Consider the following 21957-nt stretch of genomic DNA (forward strand, 5'->3'; position numbering starts at 1 on the left):
ACATGAAAAGAGCATCCAGTGTAGTCTTCCAAACTGAATAGAGCCTATGTTATCTTTTGAAATAAAGCAGCAATTCCTTCTTTTTCCTCTCCCCACAAAATAGCAGCAGGGTCCCTCTGTAGGCAGGAGAAAGGACTTCCAACTGTTTGCTTGGGGGTGGATTTTTTTTTGGTAGGGAGAGAAGCTGTAGCAGCAGGAAGAGCTGTGCTTTAAATACTGACAATACTGTGGGTTTTTAATGATGTTGCAGGTTAATGGCACTCATCCTTTTTAGTCCACAGTGAGTCTCTTAACAAAATTATAAGCTTACCAAAGTATGGCAAGGGATTTTTTTTTTTAAAACACCTTGTAGGAAGTGCAGGTGGTATGTTTATGATCTAAAATGAATACCAGTACCTTGCCTTCAGCAGCCTTGCCCTGATTTGATGATCAGGGTTTGTGCTGTTCCTAGGATAAGCCTTTGTCTCTTAGCCTGTGGCAGTGCTGGGTCCCTCGACAGACTATGTATTCACTGGTAGTGAGAACTGGGTCCCTAAGGTGTAAATACATTTTTATTTTTTTGTAAATCCAAGATTTTCACACTGGCAAGGGCCTTAGGGATAGGTTTTCTGAGACTGGCAGCTCAATTACTGAAACAGTAATCAACTTTGGTTTTAATTGACATCTATGTAGTTTATTACAGTAGGAACCCACTTATGGCATACATGAGGAGCTGTGTGAGAGTATCAACTTACTGGTTGATGTTGATTGCTCATGTAACTAGTGTTGTTTCCCCTCCAGGATAGCTTTGCTTTACTTGTTTGCATTCATGGCCAGAGAGATGTCATTTTCTGCAGATCTTATTTTGAGCACATTACAAGTGCACAGTCATCACAAAGAGTAGTCTTCTGGTAACAGCTTCTGACACTTTTGTCAATGAATGCAAATAAAATAGATTAGTTTGCTTGAGTGGAATCTAATCGTTACTCTCAAGGGTGTACAGTGAGTTTCTTCATTGCTGTGGCTGCAGAGAAAATCCTGAACTAGAGTGAATGCTTGCCATCTTTCTAATAGCAAAGGAGTAGCCACATGACTACCTGTTCATCCTGTTTGGCTATTTGCAGGTTTCCATCCATGTCTGCGTTTCTAGAGATCAGAGGTGTCTGACATGGGCTCTTTTGTTTTCATTACTTCTGTAGAAGATAGGGTAGCCTAATGGGGGGGAAAAATATATTGACACATACATAGTTTTTTCTTTGACTTGTACATTTTCTGTGCAAGTTTATAGACCAGATTTTGTTGCGTCTTACAGGACTCCTCTCTGTGAAATTTGTCTGAAGTCCTATAGGTGAAAAAGTTTTTTTCTTTACTGATAGTCAGTGAAGAGAGAGAGCTGCAATGACAACTGGACATCTTATGGACATTAACAAAAAAAATGTCCAGAGACAAATTGAACCACGTGTTTGTTTATATATTTGTATCAAGTTTGTTAATATTTTTGTTCCTCAGCATTTTTAAAAAAATAAAGTTAAGAGTCAGTAACTGCATATATTTCAGCAGACCTTCTGTTGTGTTTGAGGAGTCACACGTTTGTCTTAGTATTTAGATAGCTCCCCAAGTGAAATGTAAAACACAGATTTTGCACTGGATGCTTTGTATGCATAAAATAATTGCATATAAGAGATTTGCAATGCGAATTTATTAGACAGTTGCAGCAAGGATGGTGTTTTATTACAAGATGTTCGGTAGAAATGTATATAGTTAACTACCTTTCTAGACCTAAGATAGTTAGAAAAACCCCTAGTATTTACTTTCACTTTTTGTTGACATATCTTTGCAGTTTGTCTGCATTTTCATCTTACTGGGATAAAAAAATTTTTATCTTACTGGTGTTTGTGTATTTCAGAGACTCTTTTCATACTCTACTGCTAGGTAGGCCAAATGCAATGACCGGTTTAATGAACATGATTCAGTCATTGGAAGAGTATTTGCAAACCAAATACTTGAGTATATAAAGTCACTTTGAAGTTTCCTGTATGTCTGCTTCACAGAGGAGGTGAAGCCAGATTGGTCTTTTAAGGGCACAGTGATCAGGTGAGGTGCAAAGCTCTGAGTTGCAACAAACAATTTGTATTACATGTTATGGATGAAAAAAAAAAAAATCACAATGGTGGTAGTGAAACACAAACAGGAGCCCAGAGAACTTGGAAACTCCATCTTTGATGCTACTTGGAACCCAAGTCAGTGAAGCTTTGAGTCCCCTGCTCCGTAGCAACCCTGTTTTGAGTATGGATTTGGACCAGATGTCCTTCAGACATCCAGCTTAAGTCATTCTGATCTATACCCACTGGCCATTTAGAAAGACCATTTCAAAATTGACCAGTGCCTCATAGGACACCAGAGTAGTTCAGCAGCTCTTGATCTTAAAATACTTATTTCTTGGCTTAAAGATGGCAGAAGTCCTTAAAAAACTTTGAGCATTTTTCTGTTGAGAAATTTAGAAAACTGTCTTTATTCAGTTACAAGAAGATGACACAGAGCAGTAGTTAAAGATACATCACGAGTTGGTTTAACTGATCAGTGGCTTACTTTAAGCACTGTCCATTAACACAAATCATTATCACCAACAGTGGATAAATCAAAAGATTGATAACAGGAGTCTTTTGTCTATGGGAAGAGCTATTTTTTAACCTGATGACTGTTTTAGTGAGGAAAGGGGAATCCCTAAGGAATTGGACTGGGATTATAATACAGCTTTATCTGTTATTATGCTTCAATCTGGTTTGCATGTGAATCAACACTAAGGACTGAATTGACCAAACATGAAAATATAACAACACTTTTGTAGTATAACTACTCAGAGATAACAAGTGAATATAGTTGTTCATGGCATATTTCACAGGAAGCAACAGCACTAGTGAATGTATTTTGCAGTAGGGAATGTATCTGAATGCCAGTGGGAAAGGGATTAAATTCTGTTAGAACTATAAGATCTTCTGTTCAAAGATGTTTATTTCCTTCTACCTGTAGTTCTCCAGTCTTTAATAATTATTTTTGTTATCTAACCAATCGGGTGCAGTAGAAATGGGAAGCAGAAGATTAAAATTTCTTGGGGTGCTCTGCAGAACATGGTGCTTATTAGGAGTGCTGGAATTCCAGTTTATGCAAAATGAAGAAGTTTCTTCAGTCACTTCCTTACGTGTGCGTGGGATAAGGGAAAATGGGAGAGAAGAAAAAAAAACTAGCATTATACAGTAGTGGCCTGAATAGCCTGTCAGTTTCCAACTCTAGGATCTGCCCTTCCAAAACCCCCAGTGCCTGAGGTTTGTCTGGGACGCATCAGAGTTACTGCTAATATTGAGAGCTTAGTTAAATAGACATCTTTAGGCAGAACATGCCTTTCTCCAGAAACAGGGTGATCTGTTTTTTGCACCAACCAAAACCAGTGCCACACTAATGGAAAGGCAGATGACAGCAGGAAACCAACAAAGTTCTCAAATCTAGAAGTGTAAAGGAACAGAGTCAGTTTTGAAGGACTTAGTTATAATCCTTATCTACTGTCTCTGACCTTGTCTTTGGTTCCCTAAAGTAATTTGTTAGGCTAATCAGGACACAGGAATTTTATCTCTTTTAGATTTTAGTCTTTGCCCTGTCATTTAAAGGAGACCCAATGGACAGACCCATTTTTAGCCAAATAATTTTAAGATGTTAGAAGAATCTGACTTAAAATATTGTTGCCATGTTGCCTGTTTTCTGCATATATTGTGGTCCTTCAGTGCCTTGTAAAAATATTGTAGGGTTTATTGTTCCTTAAAACAGATTTCAAAAGGAGACAGCTTACAGTCAGTAGCAAGAAAGTCTTTTCTTCTGAAGCCTGTCAGTGCAATCAAATGGAAAAGGATTGGAAAAAAAATGCAAAAGAAGAAATAGAGTGTCTGATTGTCAGAATGATTCTAGCCTACTGTTTGGAATTAAGGCTTTCATTGCACCCTCATAGTGCCTGGGGTTTTAATTTAACACATCAATGAAAAGGCAGTGTTTAAAAAAACCACCATCACCATTGAAAACACCAGCAGGACTTGCTTTTATTAGTGCAATTCATAAAAAAATAGAACATTTAATGAGAAAATCGTTAACCATGAAAAAAATGGAATGACTTAACTCAGAGAGCTTAAGTAGTGAGACTTCTATTTAGTTTGTCAGCTACTGGTACAATAAATGAAAAGAATGAGCTGATCACCTCTGGAGCAGCAGGCACTTAAGCACACTTTCTTGTGTGGTAGTTGCTGTTGGACAGAATGATTATTTGCCTCCTTATCTAGAAACTTTGTAGAGTTTCCCACTCAAAAGCTAGCAGAAGAATATCAAACTTGTCTTGTTTCACTCTTTTCAGAGATGCTGTCCTTCAGATTCAGTTCAGTTAGGTGTTTCACAGGATGTAGATGTAACAGTTAGCACCATGTATGCTTGCAGTGAGCAGGATGGAATACAGTATTTAAATGATGTCTGCTTCTCAGTGTGTTTACATACTTAGTCTCGTCCATCATTCTGGCAGATTATGTTCTTTGTTGGTATTTCCATGGCTGAAATAGTGACATCTATGCCTATAGCATCTGAACATAAGGGCTGTAGGTCAGGCTAAAGGTAACCATCCAGTAACCTGTCTTTAACAGCACAGGAACAGAACAGGCAGAAGCTGTGACTTGTCTAAAATGCTGTTCTGCTTTTTACTGTAATAGCAGCATCACCTTTAATCTCCCTCAGTAGTTTCCTTCTTTTAAGAATTCTAAGGATTTATTCAAGCATTATTTTTTTTTTTTTTTATTAAGCTGTTAAAACTTCTAGCATTCTACAACAGCTTGGGGTAAAGAGGTTAACTGGTTTTGTGTGAAGAGGTACTTCTTTTGTTTTGTTCTTAACCCAACTCTTTGCTCTCATTTTGAGAGAGGCAGCGAACATTTCCCTCCCTATTAATCCTTTTCACGGTGCTTCTGAGTTCACTGGCGTATGCTTCTCACACTTGACTTTTCTCAGGCTGAGGTGTCTGCCAGAGGGTAAAACTGGACAGTTCCTCACCTAAGTACAAAGAAAATAAAGTACTAAAATCCAGCATAATTTTGGGGAGCTTGCAGAGCTCTTGGTGACATTTTCACTTGGCACATTTGCAGTGTTCTACAGCTGTCTAGCTTTTAGGAACACGGCAGTGAGGATGAAACTGGCATTCCCCATCTTGCTGGTACAAGTCTTATTGTTTGCCTTTGCTTCTCTCTGTCAGCCATACACAGTTTATAATACTTAACTCCATAATCATAACCAGCATTGCCCTGTTGAAAAATTGTCAAACTGCCTGTACAGGGACAGGATAATGTCAAAAACGACAAGGTAGTCTTTTAACTCAAGTCACCCCACAGCTGGTGTTTTGACATCAATATGCTTTCATTGTAAATATAATGCTTTTATTGAAATATGCATGTATTTCAAAGGATGTCTAGGGGATATACTGTGTGCTGTAGAACATAACTTCCCTCAGCTTTAGAATCCCAAATGTTCTCATTTTACTTTCTATCAAACAAGCTAGGCTGGTGCTTCCTTTCTTGTCTTTCAGGGAGAGACTTTTGCCTTGGCCATGCTTGAGTTTCTTTGTAGTACATTTAGCTTTCCCAGAGAGGCTGAAGTAATTGTCAGTAGTTTAGATAACAATTATCACCTTGACTAACTTGAGGCAGTATGGGTATGAATAGATCTTTTGATGCTTGTGGAATAGAAAAAGAGAGACATAAAGGAATTTATTTTTTTTTTGCCTTCCAAGTCCATTCTTTGATTTATTTATTTCTCTTTGTCTTTCAGTGAGTCAGCAGCTGATAAACCGCATTGATCAGTTCCTAGAAAATAAAGGTTCACAGTACTACATGAAAGGGATCAATTGCATCAGAGTTTTCAGAGAGGAGGCCATTAAGGTAATGTTAATACATGAAAACTGGCATCTTTTTCAAATGAAAGACATGATGAACCTATTTGCTGTATTAGAAATTTGATAATTCTTTGCTACAGGAAAAAGAATTTATTAATAGATTAAAATATTTTTGCTGTTTGAAAGTTTAGAAATAGATTTACATTATATATATTTTTTTTGTTCGTACTGGAACAAGGACTAGCTTTTCTGCAATTTGCTCTTTTTTGTTTTCCTGTAAAAATAAAAAACACAAGGCCTGTGACCTGATGCTTGTCAAAGAAAAATAAGCAATCATAGATATTTCTTCTTAAATACAGCTTATTACAAGGAAGTCTTTCTAGATTTCTGAAAGGCTGTTTCCTTGGCTCACCTTTCCCTATAAAGCTTGGGTTTATCAGAGATAAAAACCCAAGTCTGAACTGACTTTTGGGTTCACTGTGATAGATGACTTCAAAAATAATTAAGTTTGCAGCACTTTTCAGTAAGCTACTTTAATATTTCTCAGTTATCATTGCTGTTGCTTTTTTTCAGCTGTCCAAGGTGCAGTGCTTTAATGATTTTCTGCAGGCTCTGAAATCCAAGGTGGAAGATAAAGCCTTAGCTGATTTCTGGGAGATCATGATACAAGGTAGGATGGCATGTAAAAAAAAATAATAATTCTGGTTATAGAATCACAGATTCACAGAATAGTCATGGTTGGAAAGGACCTCTGAGATCACCAAGTTCAACCATCATAACAAAAAAACCAAACACCACCACACAACACCCCCCAAAAAAGCCACAAACAAAAAAACCCTATATCTAAGTATTATCTGTATCTGTTGTATTATTTATTACATAAGAAAAGACTGTTTTCCATAGACACTATACTCTAACCCCAGAGCAGCATTTTGGTATGGTTCATTCCTGCAGCCTGTTTACAAAAACAACCCACCACAAACCAAAAATTTTTCACACTGCAACTTCTTTTTTTTGCACTAATGGTTTCATATCAGCAATATACATAATGCCTTGCCAGGTCATGTTGGAATGGTAAATTAATTGTGGAAGATGAGAGACAAATTAAATGTTACAGGGTAAGGAGAAGATGTGCTTTCAGCTGAATTTCAAAATGGGAAAATCTCATGCAGCAGAGATATAAAAAGATTCTTCCAAATTAAGCTTCAAAAAAGGCATAGATAGCTTTGAAATATGTCACTGATAATTTTGTATTTAAGCAACCTGAAGGACAAAATATGTGGTAATATGACACCTACCTATGATTAAACTGGGAGATATGAGGCAGTGCAATTCCAGGAGACATTCAGAGACTATGCAAGTTATAAATAAAAGAACATTTTCACAAATACAAAACATGGTGGACTAAAAAAAATCTTTTACATCATACTCTTGTTTTTTATTGGAACCACTGAAGAAAATCTGTAAATGCCCAGCTGTATCTCTCAAGTGTTCATGCTATAAAATGCAATGGTAGGATTTGTATAGCACCTTGTCAAAGTGACAAACTCCAAATGTTGACTTCATCCAACTTTGTCCAAATATAAGATGGGAATTTGTTTAATAACTGAAAACAACAGCACAAGACAACCCTGAAAGAATAACCTATCCAGTAGTATTAGAGGAGACCTTCTCTGGAGAAATCTGAATACAAACTTTGAAAGTAGGAAACTTGAACCTTCCAAAGTCATAATGGAATTTTGTTTTAATAATTTTATCTGGTCCAAACCAGAGCTTTTTTCAAACTGGAGTATATTTTTGAGGGGAAAAAAAAAATACAAACAGATTCTATTTTCATACAAAATTGATCATATTCTTGTGAAGAATATGATAAAATCATGGTGCTTTATGCACAACCTAGCTCCTCTCCCTTGGTAGCTCAAATTGTTTGCACTTGCTGCTACCAAAAACACAAGTCAAGTTTTCCCTGCTTCTTGCCACAGGAGCTGTGCCCTCTTTTCTGCCAAATGCAGCATGTGTTGGGCCTTGTCATGAGCAACTGCACTCACCAGAAGAGGATGTATGTGAATTAATGAATTAGTGGCTCTGGAACAAGGCAGATCTGTTTGACAAGTCCAGTTGTATCATGAAGCTCTGCCATCCATTTCTATGGGCACATTAAGGTGGCATTGCACTTGTGCTGCTGCTGTAACCTTTCTCACTCTGTGGCTCTTTACTCTCACATCCACAGCTGCCTTATTCAGGCACAAGCAAGGTAGACTGGAAAAACTGCTGGGGTAAAAAGTAATTGAGTTGTGGTTTTGTTTATTGTTGTGGGTTTTTTTTGGGAAGGTGGTCACTGCACACAACAGTAATGCTGGTACAACCAAGGAGCTAAGGGGGGGCAGGACCAGCACTTTGCTAGTCAGACTTTAGGTAATCACAGCATAAGTGCTTTGTTTGTTAGGAGTTAATTTTTCTAAGGCTATTAGGGACCTAAGCATGATGTAAATGAATAAAAGTGTAATTTCTGATAGATTTTCAGCATTTTGTCTGTGATCTATGATTTCAATGTCTCATTAGTCTGATTGTCATAATATTAGCAGTTTCCTAAATGGATACTTCCAGAAGCTTATTAATATGTTCATTAATTTATTTTTGTATCATAATTTGACTTGCATAAATGAGTCAGCTTTCCTTTGGGCAATATTTTTTATTTTTCTGGTGATTATGACATTCAGAAGTTGGAAGACTTTTCATTTCTAAAGTTGTGTGTTTTGGGGAAGCCTTCTAATGATCTTTTCATGTCTTTTTTCTCTTAGACAGAATTTCTTTGATCACTAAAGATGAAGCAGAAGGAAGTTCAGTGACTAGTGAAGAGGCTGAAAAGGTATAATTTTTTTTCTTATGAGCATCTATTTGTATAGAGCTTTTGCTGTGGAACAGAAGATGCTGATGTGGATAAAACCTTAGGTGAACAAAATGAGATCTATATGAAGGAAGAAGGGTGTCCTTTTGCCACACAATTGAAACTACTCCAGTTCAGAGCAAAAATAATTCCCTAGTGTGTACCACAGCATTTTGTTTTAATTGATCTTTAGAAATTAGGACATATTGACATAATCACCTGAAAGTGTCCTCTACAAAGAATAGGCATTTCAGGAACTTAGTACAGTGGAAGAGCAATAGACTGTTTATACAAGCAAAATCAGTACTTGAACTTTACAGAAAGAAATGTGATCTTATTGCTAGCACAAGAGTTCCAAAATCAGGATACCTCTTTAGATCCAAAGTTTGTGAACTCTAGCAGTATAAAGTTGTTATGTCTTGTTTTCATCCTTATTTATGGTGATATCGGTGTTTTCCACTTCATGCAGCTCCTCTGCATTATTATTGGTGATCCTGTTAGATTCATTTGGAAGCAAAAGTTTTGGAGTATTTGCAGGTAGTCTTTCTACAGAAATACAACACTAACTGCAGTCATGAGTGAAGGATGTCACAGTTACAAATGAGAGAATTCTAACAGGCAGAGTGGTGCCTCCTGTTTGAAAGGAAGCAGAATTCAGACTTGCTTTCAAAAATTGTATCTGTGTGGAGTGGGTAAGGTGGGCATTCTTGTACCAGGCTGCTAGCCATTATTTTAAGTAGTCGAGGAGAAAGAAGGTCCCTGTATTACAGACCCCTCGAGGTAAACCTGTGGCTCAAATCACTTAAATACTTTGCAGAGAAGCAGCTTTTTGAAAAGATGCCATATTGATTTTTGCAACTTCCAGAGCTCACATTAGCAATTGCCAGAAGGGGATAGAAGTAGGTTCTCTGTGAGTGAATTAACAGTGGGTAAGATGTTGTATTTTAGAAACTGCTTTTTCCATCTGTAACAATTTACCTCAAGGTGAAGAGGGCACAGAAATGTCATGAAAATGAAAAGCTAACAAGCTAAGAGTCCAGAAAACAGGCATATCTGCAGAGTTGAAATGAGAGGATATGATGTTTTTTTCTAGACATGGAGGACCTACTGAATGTTTCTCATTACAAGTAATTGTATAGAGCAACTTTTTCCCAAGTGGTGGTTTTAAAGAGTATCAGTTTTTGTTACATGTTCCAAATGCTTTGAATTTACTTGGGAACTTCCTAAGACAGTATGTTTCTTAAGAACCTCACTTTCTAGTCTGAAACTACCACTGATGCTCTAAATGTGCTAATGCTGTGTGAAATGGCCACTGTTCCTTAAGGGAAATCTCTGCGAGCCATGAAGACTTTCCAGCGTACTGTTAAATCTTAAGTGTGAGCTTGTGGGTGGTTAAAAAATTATGTGCTTGCATTGGAATGCAGCACAAATTACAGAGTAGCCAGGATTAGATGGGCGGCTGCTGGAGCAACACATTAGTAGACTGATTTGAAAATTTCTTTTCTCTCTAATGTCACCCTACGGTCAGCCAGGTGTTGCATTACAGGAAATTCTTTTGTAATTTATTTAATGTCTTACAATAGCCATAACTTCCCTTTAAAGTAGGAAAATAAGAGAAATTGCATGAAATCAGTTCTGCAGCAGAGTCCCTTAACATGGCAGTTACCTTGACTTTCAGAATAAATGGGTTGCATCTCTTTGTTTGCAATGGTGGTTTGCAATCCCAGTTCTTCACCAGAGAACCACCTGCCCATACACTCTTCCACATCCAAAACCAGAACTCTGATTTGGCATTGTTTATTGAGGGTTCATATGTCTTTTTACTTAAGAAACTGGAAGGCTGCATATTCTTGGACTAAGAACTGCAGGGATAGAAGATTTTAGTTTGAGTTTATGGGGCTAATCTAAAATCTTGTCCTCCTTGGTCAAGTTAAACCTGGACACATGTTTCCTGAGTGAGTCAAAGCCAATATTTTCCTAGGTCAGTAGTGGATTGCAAAAATTATTTATGTTTTCTATACTTAAGATGACACCCTTCACTAAAAAGTTACATTGAATCTTTTAAAATATTGCAGATCAGAGTAAAAGATGAGTTTTCTTCACCTGTGTAACAGGTGAAATGCAAGCATGTAGGTCAAAGGACTGGCTGTCCATGTGGTCCTATATGACACAGAAGCCTTTTTTCTTACATGCACATCACTAGCTGATAGCAGTTTCAGGGCTGTTTTGAATATAAGATTTCAGGATTATAGGGTTCCTGTTTGAAGGAGAAAGGAAGACTTAACAGGGCCACTAATTAGAGAGGGGAAGACTTTCTTTTTCTTTTTTGGTTGAGTTAGGTTACCCATGCATATTTTCCTGTCACTGAGAAAAATAGGTTTAGGTAATTGGGGTTTTTCACTGTAATAGTAGAGATATTCTTCAGAGCATGAGGATGATAGGTTAAAAGAGCAGAAATGTAAAGTGCTTTTTCTAGTTGCTTTGAGGAAGATAATGGATTTCAGAACAACTATTATATGTAATTTGCTTTTGCATAAATGTAAAATAGGTTTTGGAAAAAAATTACTTTGGATGTTCAGCATTTGATGGAAACTTAAAGTTTCAATTTATTGCAAATCTCCATCATGCATTTATTTAGCTTTTAGCTTTCTTTACCCAATTTAGTGTGGGAAAGCTACGTTTGAAAACTTTTTTTAAAGGGCTACTTCCAGAAGTACCATTTGACTCTTAATTAACTGTGTAAAACTAAACTTGATCTGGGACAGAAAGCCTTTCAGAGCGAACAGTGTCATCAGCTTGTAGTTTCATAGTATGACCTTTATATTACTGTTAGATTGAGAACATTTCCAGCAAAAAAGATACACAGACATACAGCATCTTGAAATTCTAACCCCTTCTGCCCCTGTCACCTTCTCTTTTTTTGCAGATATAAAATCTATATAAGTTCAAGTCAGCATGTTAAAACATGAGCATTGTCTGAAGTAAACTTTCTATAATGCTCTTGGATGTTTCTGTTTAGGATGTAGAAGAGATCTGACCTTTGTGTAGTGAGATAAGTAGGCAAGAAGTTGTCTACATCTTCTGTTTTTGGTGTTAATCAAAAGCAATGTATTTGCTTTTCATCCTAGTAGGTATGGTATCTGGTACTTTCCCAGTAATAGGATACAGCAGGTAACTTCTCTGTCTTTTGCCCCTTGTTTAAAGCTATCATTATTGCCTTAGAGAAGGATCAGAACATGTTATTTATGTAAAATAATATTTAAGCTTTTTACAGTACAAGTAAATTGTCTCAGAGCCTGGTATTGCTCTGACAGGGATCCCATTGCCTTTTACACAACCTCCACAGCTGTTACAGTTAAGTCCTTGGGAAAACAGTAGCTTGCTTTCAGGAGCCAGCTGTTTGCACAAGAGTTACCTAAACTCTAAACAGGTATTTATATGTTTAATATGGTTATTTTCTAACTAGCTGTTCTCTTTCATCATCTAGTTATAGCAAAGTTTTTTTCTCAATTAAGGATGATGGCACTCGAAGTCGTGATGTGGCTTTTCTTCCTCTCCAGCTTTCACAGCCATCTTTTTATGTGGGGCATAGTTGTTCCCAGCTCTGTATACTTGTTCTGGGGCATTTTAATATGAAGGAGAAAACTTAAGATTTTATAGTAAGGATATTGGTAAACAGACCCTAACTAAAATTTGTAGACTTTAAGTAAGGGACAATTACGTAATTTATTTTTTTTCCACCATTCTAGCTAAATTTTTTTTTTTGTCATCTTAGGCTAAGGGTAAAATTTAGATTTGTACTCCAGGTATTGTCTGTGTGGTTGATTTCAGTTGTTATAGTATCTGGGCAACTTACCTTTATTTTTTGTTTATGGATGCCATGCTTTAAGTGAAGGGCATGTGGTGAGTTGTATCAGCAGCCACAGCACTAGAATTTTATGTAATCAAATTCTCTATTTTTAGAGACTGGCATTCTAACCCTCTTGTGTATTTGAGGGTTTTTTTAAATTCATGTCTTTGTTCATTTCCATTTAGTCCAGAATCCTGTGTTTGACAGTGAAAAACAGAGGTGGGTAGGGAAAAGTGTGGAGTCCCAGGGTCCAGACACTGATGTCTCGTGTACTTCTGTGGTTGAGGTTGTTCTGTGGGCTTAACAGATGTCTTGGTTAGAGCTAGAATCAAAGGACTTCTCTTCTATGAACTTGCCCCACCTCCCCATGAGACTAAAGACTAATATTTGCAGTATCCTTATGGTAAGGTGTTGTACAGTTTAACCATATGTTGTCTAAAAAACTGTATCCATCTGTCTGTGTTCAACACACTTGACCATAAAATCCATTAAAGGTAAGTCTTATGAGATGTCCTGTAGTTTAAGATTATTTTGGTGGATGAAAACCAGGACCAAGTTTCTTCATAATTTTTAATTACAGGTGGATTTGTTTTGATATACAAAGCAGACATACTGTTAATTTAACATTAAGGGCCTGAGTTTAAGTATCATATAAATACATTTGTATTTTCAGTTCTTGGCTCCAAAAGTGAAGAAAAATGAAACTGTGTCTCCCACAGATGAAGCTGGTGATGTTGATGATTTGGTGAGTAACATAAAGACATGATGTTGCTTTAGAATTAAACTGTAACTGAAAAGTGCAGGGAAGGACAGCAAGTCCTTCAAGCAGTAGATTAGAGTTCATGGGTTAGAAAACACCTAAAGAATTGACTCAGAAGGGAGCCACATGAAATTACTTATTTGCTACTGTAAAGCATGTAATTTCATGATGGCAAATACTGTTATGTAGTAACATAGATGTTTACCTAGGTTAAATGTGTCTTCCAGTAGGTTTCAAAAGAGCCCAGAAGGCTGCTTATTTGATAACAGATTGTTATAATATACTATAATAGTATTTAACAAACCTTGTAGATCTAGAACAGGTATTTATGTAGGTTGAAAACTGGAAGTCATTGTAAAAAAGTTGTTTTAATCTTCTCAATTAACATTCTCAATATAGGTACTTGCTGAAATTCAAGGATTTCTAGAGGTTTTTTAATTAATATTTTAGCTGTTTTTTACAGTCTGAGTCATTACAAATCTGTCTCTAATGCTTAAGCTGATGGTGTAGATGGTTTTAAAGAAGCTTTGATAGCAGGCAGATTTCTACTTTTAGACTGTACTTTTTAAAACCTATAAGCTGCACTTACGATAATGTGAAGATGAGATTTTTAGGATTTTGTACTTTATAGCAGTTTAGTATGAAGTTCTGTGCAGTCCATGTAGTTTATATGATAGGGATTTCCAAACTTGCTTTGTTTTCTAAGCGCTAAACGGGCATAAGAAATAACTTGAATTCAATGCTGCTTCTTCCAAATCTGTTTCTTCTACTTGCAGCTGGACATGATGTGATTTGGTGATACGTGGTGACTAAAACAAGCCAAGTTTTGGAAGATTTCTGTGAGATGAGGCACAAAACAGGATGCTAATGAGACAACAGTATATCCATCTTTATTTTCTCAAATGACCGCAGAAATCCCAGAGACATTTGCAGTTGGTATAAATGTCGTCTGACCTTTCAAAACTAGAACAGAGGATTGAAATAATATGAAGTTCTTGTGAAGTAATGATACCTTTAAAGCATCTTTTTTTCTTTTCCTTTAGCACACTGAATCTAGCCTGTCCTTGATATTGCTTTCAGCAAACTACTAAATTTAATGAGCATCTGCACTGACGCCTGAAATTCTTGTTACATTGCCTGGGAAGGAAGATAGAAATGTTACCATGGGGTTACCAGGTAATGCTGAATCTTTAGTGGAGGTAATGCCATATTTTCTTACAGAAGGGAAAAAGTCTCTATTTTCATGGTTTTTTCCTATTAAAAAAAAAACCCAGATCCTTATGGGGAAAAAACTCTAGGCCAGCAAGTCACAAAGTAATAGTTTGAAATACACAACTAAATGTGCTGATCTTGCCACACTGTGCTCAAATCAATAATTATGGTAATCTCTGTACTGTCTGTCTTGTCAGTTCAGCAGCAGCTCTATAGTTTGTCCCTTTTTTTAAAATACATTTTCCTGTTTCATATGCTGGGATTTCTGATTTTTTTATACTTTTAACTACTGCAGTTACTGTACATTCTGCTAGTACTACAGGAATGAATGAATCAGTTATGTCCCCTTGTCATATCCTGCAGATAACTGCTATCACAGAGCATAAGAATCCAAGAAAGCTGTATACCTGTGGTAGATAACTGATAATAATTGACAGTGGTAACCAAAATGGAGTGTTGTCTACACAGAACAATCCAAAGTGTAGTCAAATACTGCTTAAAAAGAGATACTCAAGTTTGATTACAGATCTGGGGAGATATTCATGACACCTTCACAGATGCTTGTTTATTACAACCATGTTCTCTCTTTTCAGTGCTGTTCTTTTATTACTGAAAATGTATAAATGGTATAAAGATCATAAAAAGGAAAAAAATAATGACCTGTACTTAAAAAATAGTTTGGAATATCTGCACTTTATACTAAACAACAGCTAATGTGTGAGAAACAGCAATAGCTCTTTGCTCCTACCTCCCTACACAGTAACCTGCTCTCTTCTCTCTTACATCCTGTGCTGACTGAGTTCATGCAGACTTTGAAAGGGTTTCTCAAATGCAGGTGGCAAGAAGTAATCTTTCCAGACCTTTAGAGCATTTGTGCCACCTGAAGATACTTTTCTGAACTGTAAATAAGAAATATTTTGTCAGTCCATTGTTTTGAATATCTTTTAAGGCCAATTCAAAGTGTATACTACTGTTTTGGGGTTTTCTTAGGTTTTATTAATTTGATCAATAAAATATTAAAAAACTTGCTTTTGTCTTCCTCAGAACCATGTTTGCTAAAATTGGATTATTAACTACCTATGCAGTGCCTGAGAGACTATCAAAAGCCGCTTTTCTGGGCAGAAAATGCAAACAGTGAACATCAAAATCCCTCTAAAGAAACTGAGTGTAACTACTGTTCTGTTCTTTGCAAACTCTAAACTTCATAGCAGCCCAATAAAATAATTTTTGTCATTTTGCAGAGATGATGAGAAGTCTTGGTCAAGACCAGGCAGGATGCAGAATTAGGGATTTTTGTTTCATTTGAATCAGTTGATCACATTTTTAGAAAGTATTGTGCCTGACCAGCAAATAAACTCCATTTAGCTCATGGAGTATTATTTCATTGATCTTCTTGTTGCCTGTACAGCACATTTAAGCTCAGCATAGTAATTCAGTTGCTAGTACTGAAGAGGGGAATGAGAGTTTGAGTCATAGTTAAAATAAATGAAAGCAAATTTTTAGAAAGTAAGCAAAGTGTATTTCATTCTGCGCAGCCTTCTGGGTATCAGTCATCAGAAACTTGTGATGTGTCTTAGTGAGAGTTGTTTTACACTTGTTCTTTGGCAAAGGACCAGCTTTCAGATTATTATTAATTGACTGGAACAGATCTTTCACTTACTCCAAGCTCACATTTTCAGTTACTAAGTTTGACCTAGTTACTCAGTTGTATCAGGATACTGGTTCTTAACTGCAATACTGGCCAGCCTTTGAAGCAGTAGAGCAGTTAGTTGTCCACTTCAAAAGCAGACATGCAGGTAACACCAAGAAAATTTGTTTTCTTGCCAGCAGCAGAACATCCCTTGTTCTGTACTTCATAGCTGGAGAAATTATCAAAGTATGTAAAAAGGAAAAGATAATGGCTGTGATTTTCCTATGTTACTGATTTATTTTCATTTTTCCCCTGGAGGGAATCCCTCTCCAGAAACCTCTTTTGAGTGCTGATAGTGTGGGACAGTAACCTTGGTTAGCCTTGTTTGCGAAGAGATCAAAGCTTATGATTGATGTCTGTGTCTTCTTGTTAATCTACTGCTCTGATATGTCTTTACCTCAGTGGGCAGTATCAGTTAGCTTTAATGGAGGGACAGTGATTTCAGCATTATGTTTTAAAAGATTTTTAAAAGTTGATGACAATTGATGCTGGGAAGAGGTGAAAGGGAAAGGGATGGAGAGTTCTGGCTTTTTTTCTCTCTTTGGCTGGCCTGGCAGCTCAGAGTACCTGTCAGCAGGCTAATCATCATGTCACATCAGCAATATCATGTGTTCCCTAGTCTTCAGATCCTCTTCCTTCTTTTCTTCCTCACATAGAACAGGAATGTGGACTAGAAAATATAGTTTTGCAGCATGGACTTAGAGAGGTGAAATGTCAGATATTATACTAGGAAGCATAATTAATATTGGGAGGGAGCTGGGGCCCTTGCATGAAACTATGAATACTCCACAGAAAGGAAAAAACAGTTTTCTTTTTCCATAGCCATAGAGGCTATGAAGGTGCTTCCAGTAACAAGGTACCAGGAATCTTTAAGTAATCAGACTAATTCAGTTCTCTTAATGAAGTGAATTGTTCTGTTGCTGAGTAGTCAGGTCTGGTGACTCTGTAAACACAGCTCTCAAATCTAATGAGTTTTTATACTGAGAAACCCCATTTGTGCTCTCAGGCAGTCATGAAATTCCACAGAAGTAGTGGAAGCTGATTTCCAAAATGTTACATAATTGAAGACTGATTTGTGTTGCACTACATTGGCTTGAAATGAATTGGCAGGTCAACAGTGTGGTGTCCATGCTTGGAGAGTTCTGGAAGCAGATCTGTCTGCCCCTGCAATGTGGCAGAAAAGTATGACACCATCAAATAACTTCTAATGCAAGCAGTCTCTTCTGCTGCTCTGTGGCCTCTTAGTTCTGTTGGGGGGGACAGGATGGAGTTTATTGTTAGTTCAGTCTGGTGTTTTCCTGCTGCTCCTTCCTCTTCAGGAAGATGGATTCCTTACAGTCCTCCCCTGCTTCCCCAAGGGCTCACTCCTAGGGGAGAGGGTTCTCCACGAGCCTCTCCGTAAGTCTTTCCAATGAGGTTTGGAGCTGCTCCAGCCTGGGCTTCCCACAGGGTCACGGGCTGCCTCGGGAGCAGGCACCTCCCCTGCTGTGGGGTCCTGCACGGCTGCAGATCCGAGTCCACAGGCGACAAGGCCACATTGGCCTCTCCCGGCGCCCTCAGGGAGCGCCATGCCATGTTCCTCCGGGAGTGCAGGGGCACGGCTGCCCTCTTGCTGCAGGCAAACTTCTGCTTGGGCACCTTCCTCAGCAACCTCAGGATCTTTCACCTCTCCAGCACAGCTGGTTCTCCCCTGCCTGCTGGAGAGCTCAGGCCCTATGGGAGGCACATCCACTGTCTCTAATGACCTGGCCTCGGCCACCTGGGCCCCCGGAGCTGCTTCGTGCAGCCCCTCCCTGGGCCCCACCAGAACCCAACCAGCACAGCTGCCAGATTTTCTTCTTCCTGATTTTCCTGATATGTTGGTTTGGCAGAATTGGCTGTTTGGCTGTGAGGGTGTTGATGCTGGAGGTGAGAGGAGGAGGAAGCAGTTTGGCAGTGAGGGCTGGAGCAGTTTGTTAGGCCGCAGACCCTTCAGGCGGGGCCCGGCTCTGTGTTCTGCCTTCGCACCTGCTTGGGAGCAGATCCCGCTCCAAGGATGAGGCTGCTGGTCCTTGCCACAAGCCCGATGGTGTAAGGTAAGCAAGGAGTTCCCTCACCATCTCACTTGGGACAGGAATAATCTGGGAAGAGGAAGTTTTGGTTCCTATTTCCATAGGCTGGTGCATATACTGGTGTTTATAAGCAACAGGGACTTTTAGAGATTTTTAAGCTTTTTTTTCTTCCCCAAGTGAAATAAGGAGCTAACTTTAGCTCTTGGTTTGTGACAGGAAAACTAATTTCCACTAAACTTTCAGCTTTGCTTCCTTTCCCCTTCTGTCTTCATTCTTCTTTTCTTGGTACTAGTACAGCATCTGACAACGTAATAGAGCACAATGTGTGACAGCATTAACAAGAGTAAGATGTTGAAAATCTCTTAAGTTCATGCCTTTTTTGAGATGCAGGTTAAAAAGATAAAACATAAAACGTTCCCAGTGTTAGCACAGGACTAGAGGCCCACTCAGGCCTGTGTTTCTGAATTCCTTTAGGATCTACTGCATTGAAAAGTACAGCTTTATTTTGTAAGCACTGGGAAGATGCTAGTAAATTACAGCATTGACTTCCACAAGAGGCTGCTTGTCTTTCTAGCTGGTCAGTTTTATGTATACAAAATTCTGTGCACAGCTTTAAAGGTCTTAGCTGCCAATCAGCTCTGGGACAAGGTCTGTACCAGTTTGGACTCTTCTTCTAATTATCGAACCTGAAAATGTTAGATGAATAGATAAAAGCAGATAAAGAAAAACAGAACAGGTGAAGTTTTCTTTTGTAATACTGTCATCATCTGATATGAATAACTAAAATAGCAAAAAAAGCGCCAAAGCTCTGATACTTAAGTCCTCTTACATTTCCCAGAGGGTGAAAAAACACATTGAAATTTACATTAAAAAATTGATATAAAAGCAGAGATACTTTACAAGAAAATCTCTTAAACATTTGAACATAGCTTAAAGTTTGACCATGTTTTTCTATACAGCAAGGTTTGATAAGTTCAAAGATTAGTTCCTTCCCAGCCCTGGAACTGTTTTGAAATAGGACTTGCGTTACAATATTTTATTACAATAAAAGGACTAAACAAGAACTAGAAAACCTGTCCCTTCGTCTGGTTTTTACAGACTAGATGTAATATTAGTGCATCTGTAACCTAAAAGTGCCTTAAAATAGGCCCTTCACTTATCTGACTTAATCTCAGGACATATTTACTGTACTTCAATGATGCAAGTTGCACAGGAATTAATCTGCTGCCTCTTCCCATTAACTTTGTGACTCCCAACATGACTGAGACACAGTAAAAATGAATCCTGTTGCTTCTGGTGCCTCAGATATTGACCATCAAAAGCACAACTTTTACTAGCAGCCTGAAGTACTCACTATTTTTTGTCATTACTTAATTAGGAATTATTTCAGAGCACTACTAAAAAGTACTTAAATTTAGTCATACATATATTTACTGGTGTACTAATTCTTAGGACTCCTCTGTATCCACCAAGTCAGCTGTTTGGACCTAATGAGTTTTGGAAATCTATGATGGAATTAGTAGATTGACTGTAGAAATATATTTGATGTTGCTTTCAATGGATCAAACCAAAGGATTTTTTTCTTCCATATTTTTACTCTATTCCAACCCCGTCTCATCCTTTCTTCCTATTTTGAAGCACAATAATAGGCAGTAATTGTCATTTCCTCCAGAAAGGAGTCACTGTTGCAGCTTTCAAGATACTAACAGAAAACAAATACCTCCAATACTGGAGTATAACTAGAAACACTTTGTGTCTGCTGTTTTGAGATAATGCATAAAGAGAGCACAAGCCCCTGAGGAGACCAACTGTGGTGCAGATATTTTTGCCTGAAGCATGTGGATCAGACATAATGCTAGGTAGAGTAAGGTAAAATAGCTGTAGTACCTGATAGTTTTTTATGGCTTGGATGTGTGAGAATTCCTTCTCCAGACTGCTAATGTGAGTTGTTAAATGCTGAACATTGTCTCCCCATGGAGTGAGGTACATCCACAATGTGAGGAACAGCATATAAGCCCTCTGCACCATCTTGACTTTTTGTGAGAATTATTGCAGCTATATGAGAATGCTTAGGGACCCTTTACTTACTGAAAAGTCCAGAAAGGAGTCACTGTTGCAGCTTTCAAGATACTAACAGAAAACAAATACCTCCAATACTGGAGTATAACTAGAAACACTTTGTGTCTGCTGTTTTGAGATAATGCATAAAGAGAGCACAAGCCCCTGAGGAGACCAACTGTGGTGCAGATATTTTTGCCTGAAGCATGTGGATCAGACATAATGCTAGGTAGAGTAAGGTAAAATAGCTGTAGTACCTGATAGTTTTTTTCTCCAGACTGCTAATGTGAGTTGTTAAATGCTGAACATTGTCTCCCCATGGAGTGAGGTACATCCACAATGTGAGGAACAGCATATAAGCCCTCTGCACCATCTTGACTTTTTGTGAGAATTATAGCAGCTATATGAGAATGCTTAGGGACCCTTTACTTACTGAAAAGGAGGGTGGAAAGAGATTGTTTTTTTTCTTTAATCCCAAGCAGGCTAGTGTGGAAAGCCCTGATCTGAATGGGTAGAAGCAGTTACTGACCATAGTATATCCATGTTTCAGTTTATCCTCAACATTTAAAAGGCTCTGTACTCTCCAGGAAGAACATTGCCTAAGCAGTCTTGATCCACCTGTCAGAAACTTTGCTGGGTAGCACACAAACTTATAAACTTATATATTATCCAAATCCCACCTTTGACTAACATTCTGATCATCTTCTAGAAGCTATACTTGCCAATTCACTTCATTTTCTTGTGGAGGAATGTATCAAAGGTAACATCAGGTATGGGTTGTGCTTTGTAGATGGTAACATGACATTTGGAGGCATGCACTTACTGCAGAAAGGTCTTGAAGGGACAGAGGGCGTGTTTCTGTCTTTAGTATTTGTTAGCAAACAAGGACAACTCAAGGACACCTGCATTTGCAAGAACCTTGTGTATCACTGAGTTTGTTGTACGTTGTTTGCAAGGGGTCTGTGTCTCTGTCAAAAGGAATGATTCAAAACTTTGTGAGATCTGATGATCAGGCTTCTTAGGAGATAAAGAAGGTATTCTAGACAAGGTGTGTTCTGTAACAGGTGGAATCCTGCAGTGATGTACTAATAGTAAACCAACCTGCAAGTTAAAGAATCGCAGAAACAGGCTGCATTCCCCATAACTTCATTAAAAATTCTTCATTGTCTTACTTCATAAGACAGTAAGAGAGCTAATCTTCTCGTTCACTAGTGAAGGACAGCAACAGTAAGATTTTATTGCTAGCTCTGCTGAAGTCTTGTTTGGGGCCAGTTATTCAATCCCTCTGTCTCTTTATTATCTTCCATTTGCAATTGTTGAAAGTTGTTCCCTTGTGGTGCCTCACAGAGAAGGCAGTTGAAAGACTTTTGCGGGACTTTTGTTGGATGAGACTTCATATAGAGATTGTATGTAAGAGCAAAAGGGGTTTTTTTGAGGGGGAGGGGGATAAATGAAGACAAAAAGCAAGTTATTGTGATGCTCCCTGGGACATGAGGAGAGCATGATCGTTAGTCTTGAGGAGAAGTGGAGCAGTGGGAATTCCATTAAGAATCTCACAG

At 38.0% G+C, this 21957-nt stretch overlaps 1 protein-coding gene across 1 annotated transcript in view; it reads left to right on the top strand.

The window, feature by feature from the left end:
* Window positions 1–14178, top strand: part of XRCC5 (X-ray repair complementing defective repair in Chinese hamster cells 5 (double-strand-break rejoining)) — a 41984-nt gene extending 27806 nt beyond the window's left edge. Inside the window, exons 16-20 of the mRNA XM_009996237.1 lie at window positions 5827–5936; window positions 6464–6560; window positions 8692–8759; window positions 13301–13372; window positions 14164–14178. Coding sequence (XP_009994539.1) covers window positions 5827–5936; window positions 6464–6560; window positions 8692–8759; window positions 13301–13372; window positions 14164–14178 — 362 coding nt within the window. The remainder of the gene's footprint in view (window positions 1–5826; window positions 5937–6463; window positions 6561–8691; window positions 8760–13300; window positions 13373–14163) is intronic.
* Window positions 14179–21957: the final 7779 nt, after the last annotated feature.

This window comes from Chaetura pelagica, unplaced genomic scaffold (assembly GCF_000747805.2).
Source record: "Chaetura pelagica isolate M959 unplaced genomic scaffold, ChaPel_1.0 scaffold3, whole genome shotgun sequence".
NCBI classification, from domain to species: Eukaryota; Metazoa; Chordata; class Aves; order Apodiformes; family Apodidae; genus Chaetura; species Chaetura pelagica.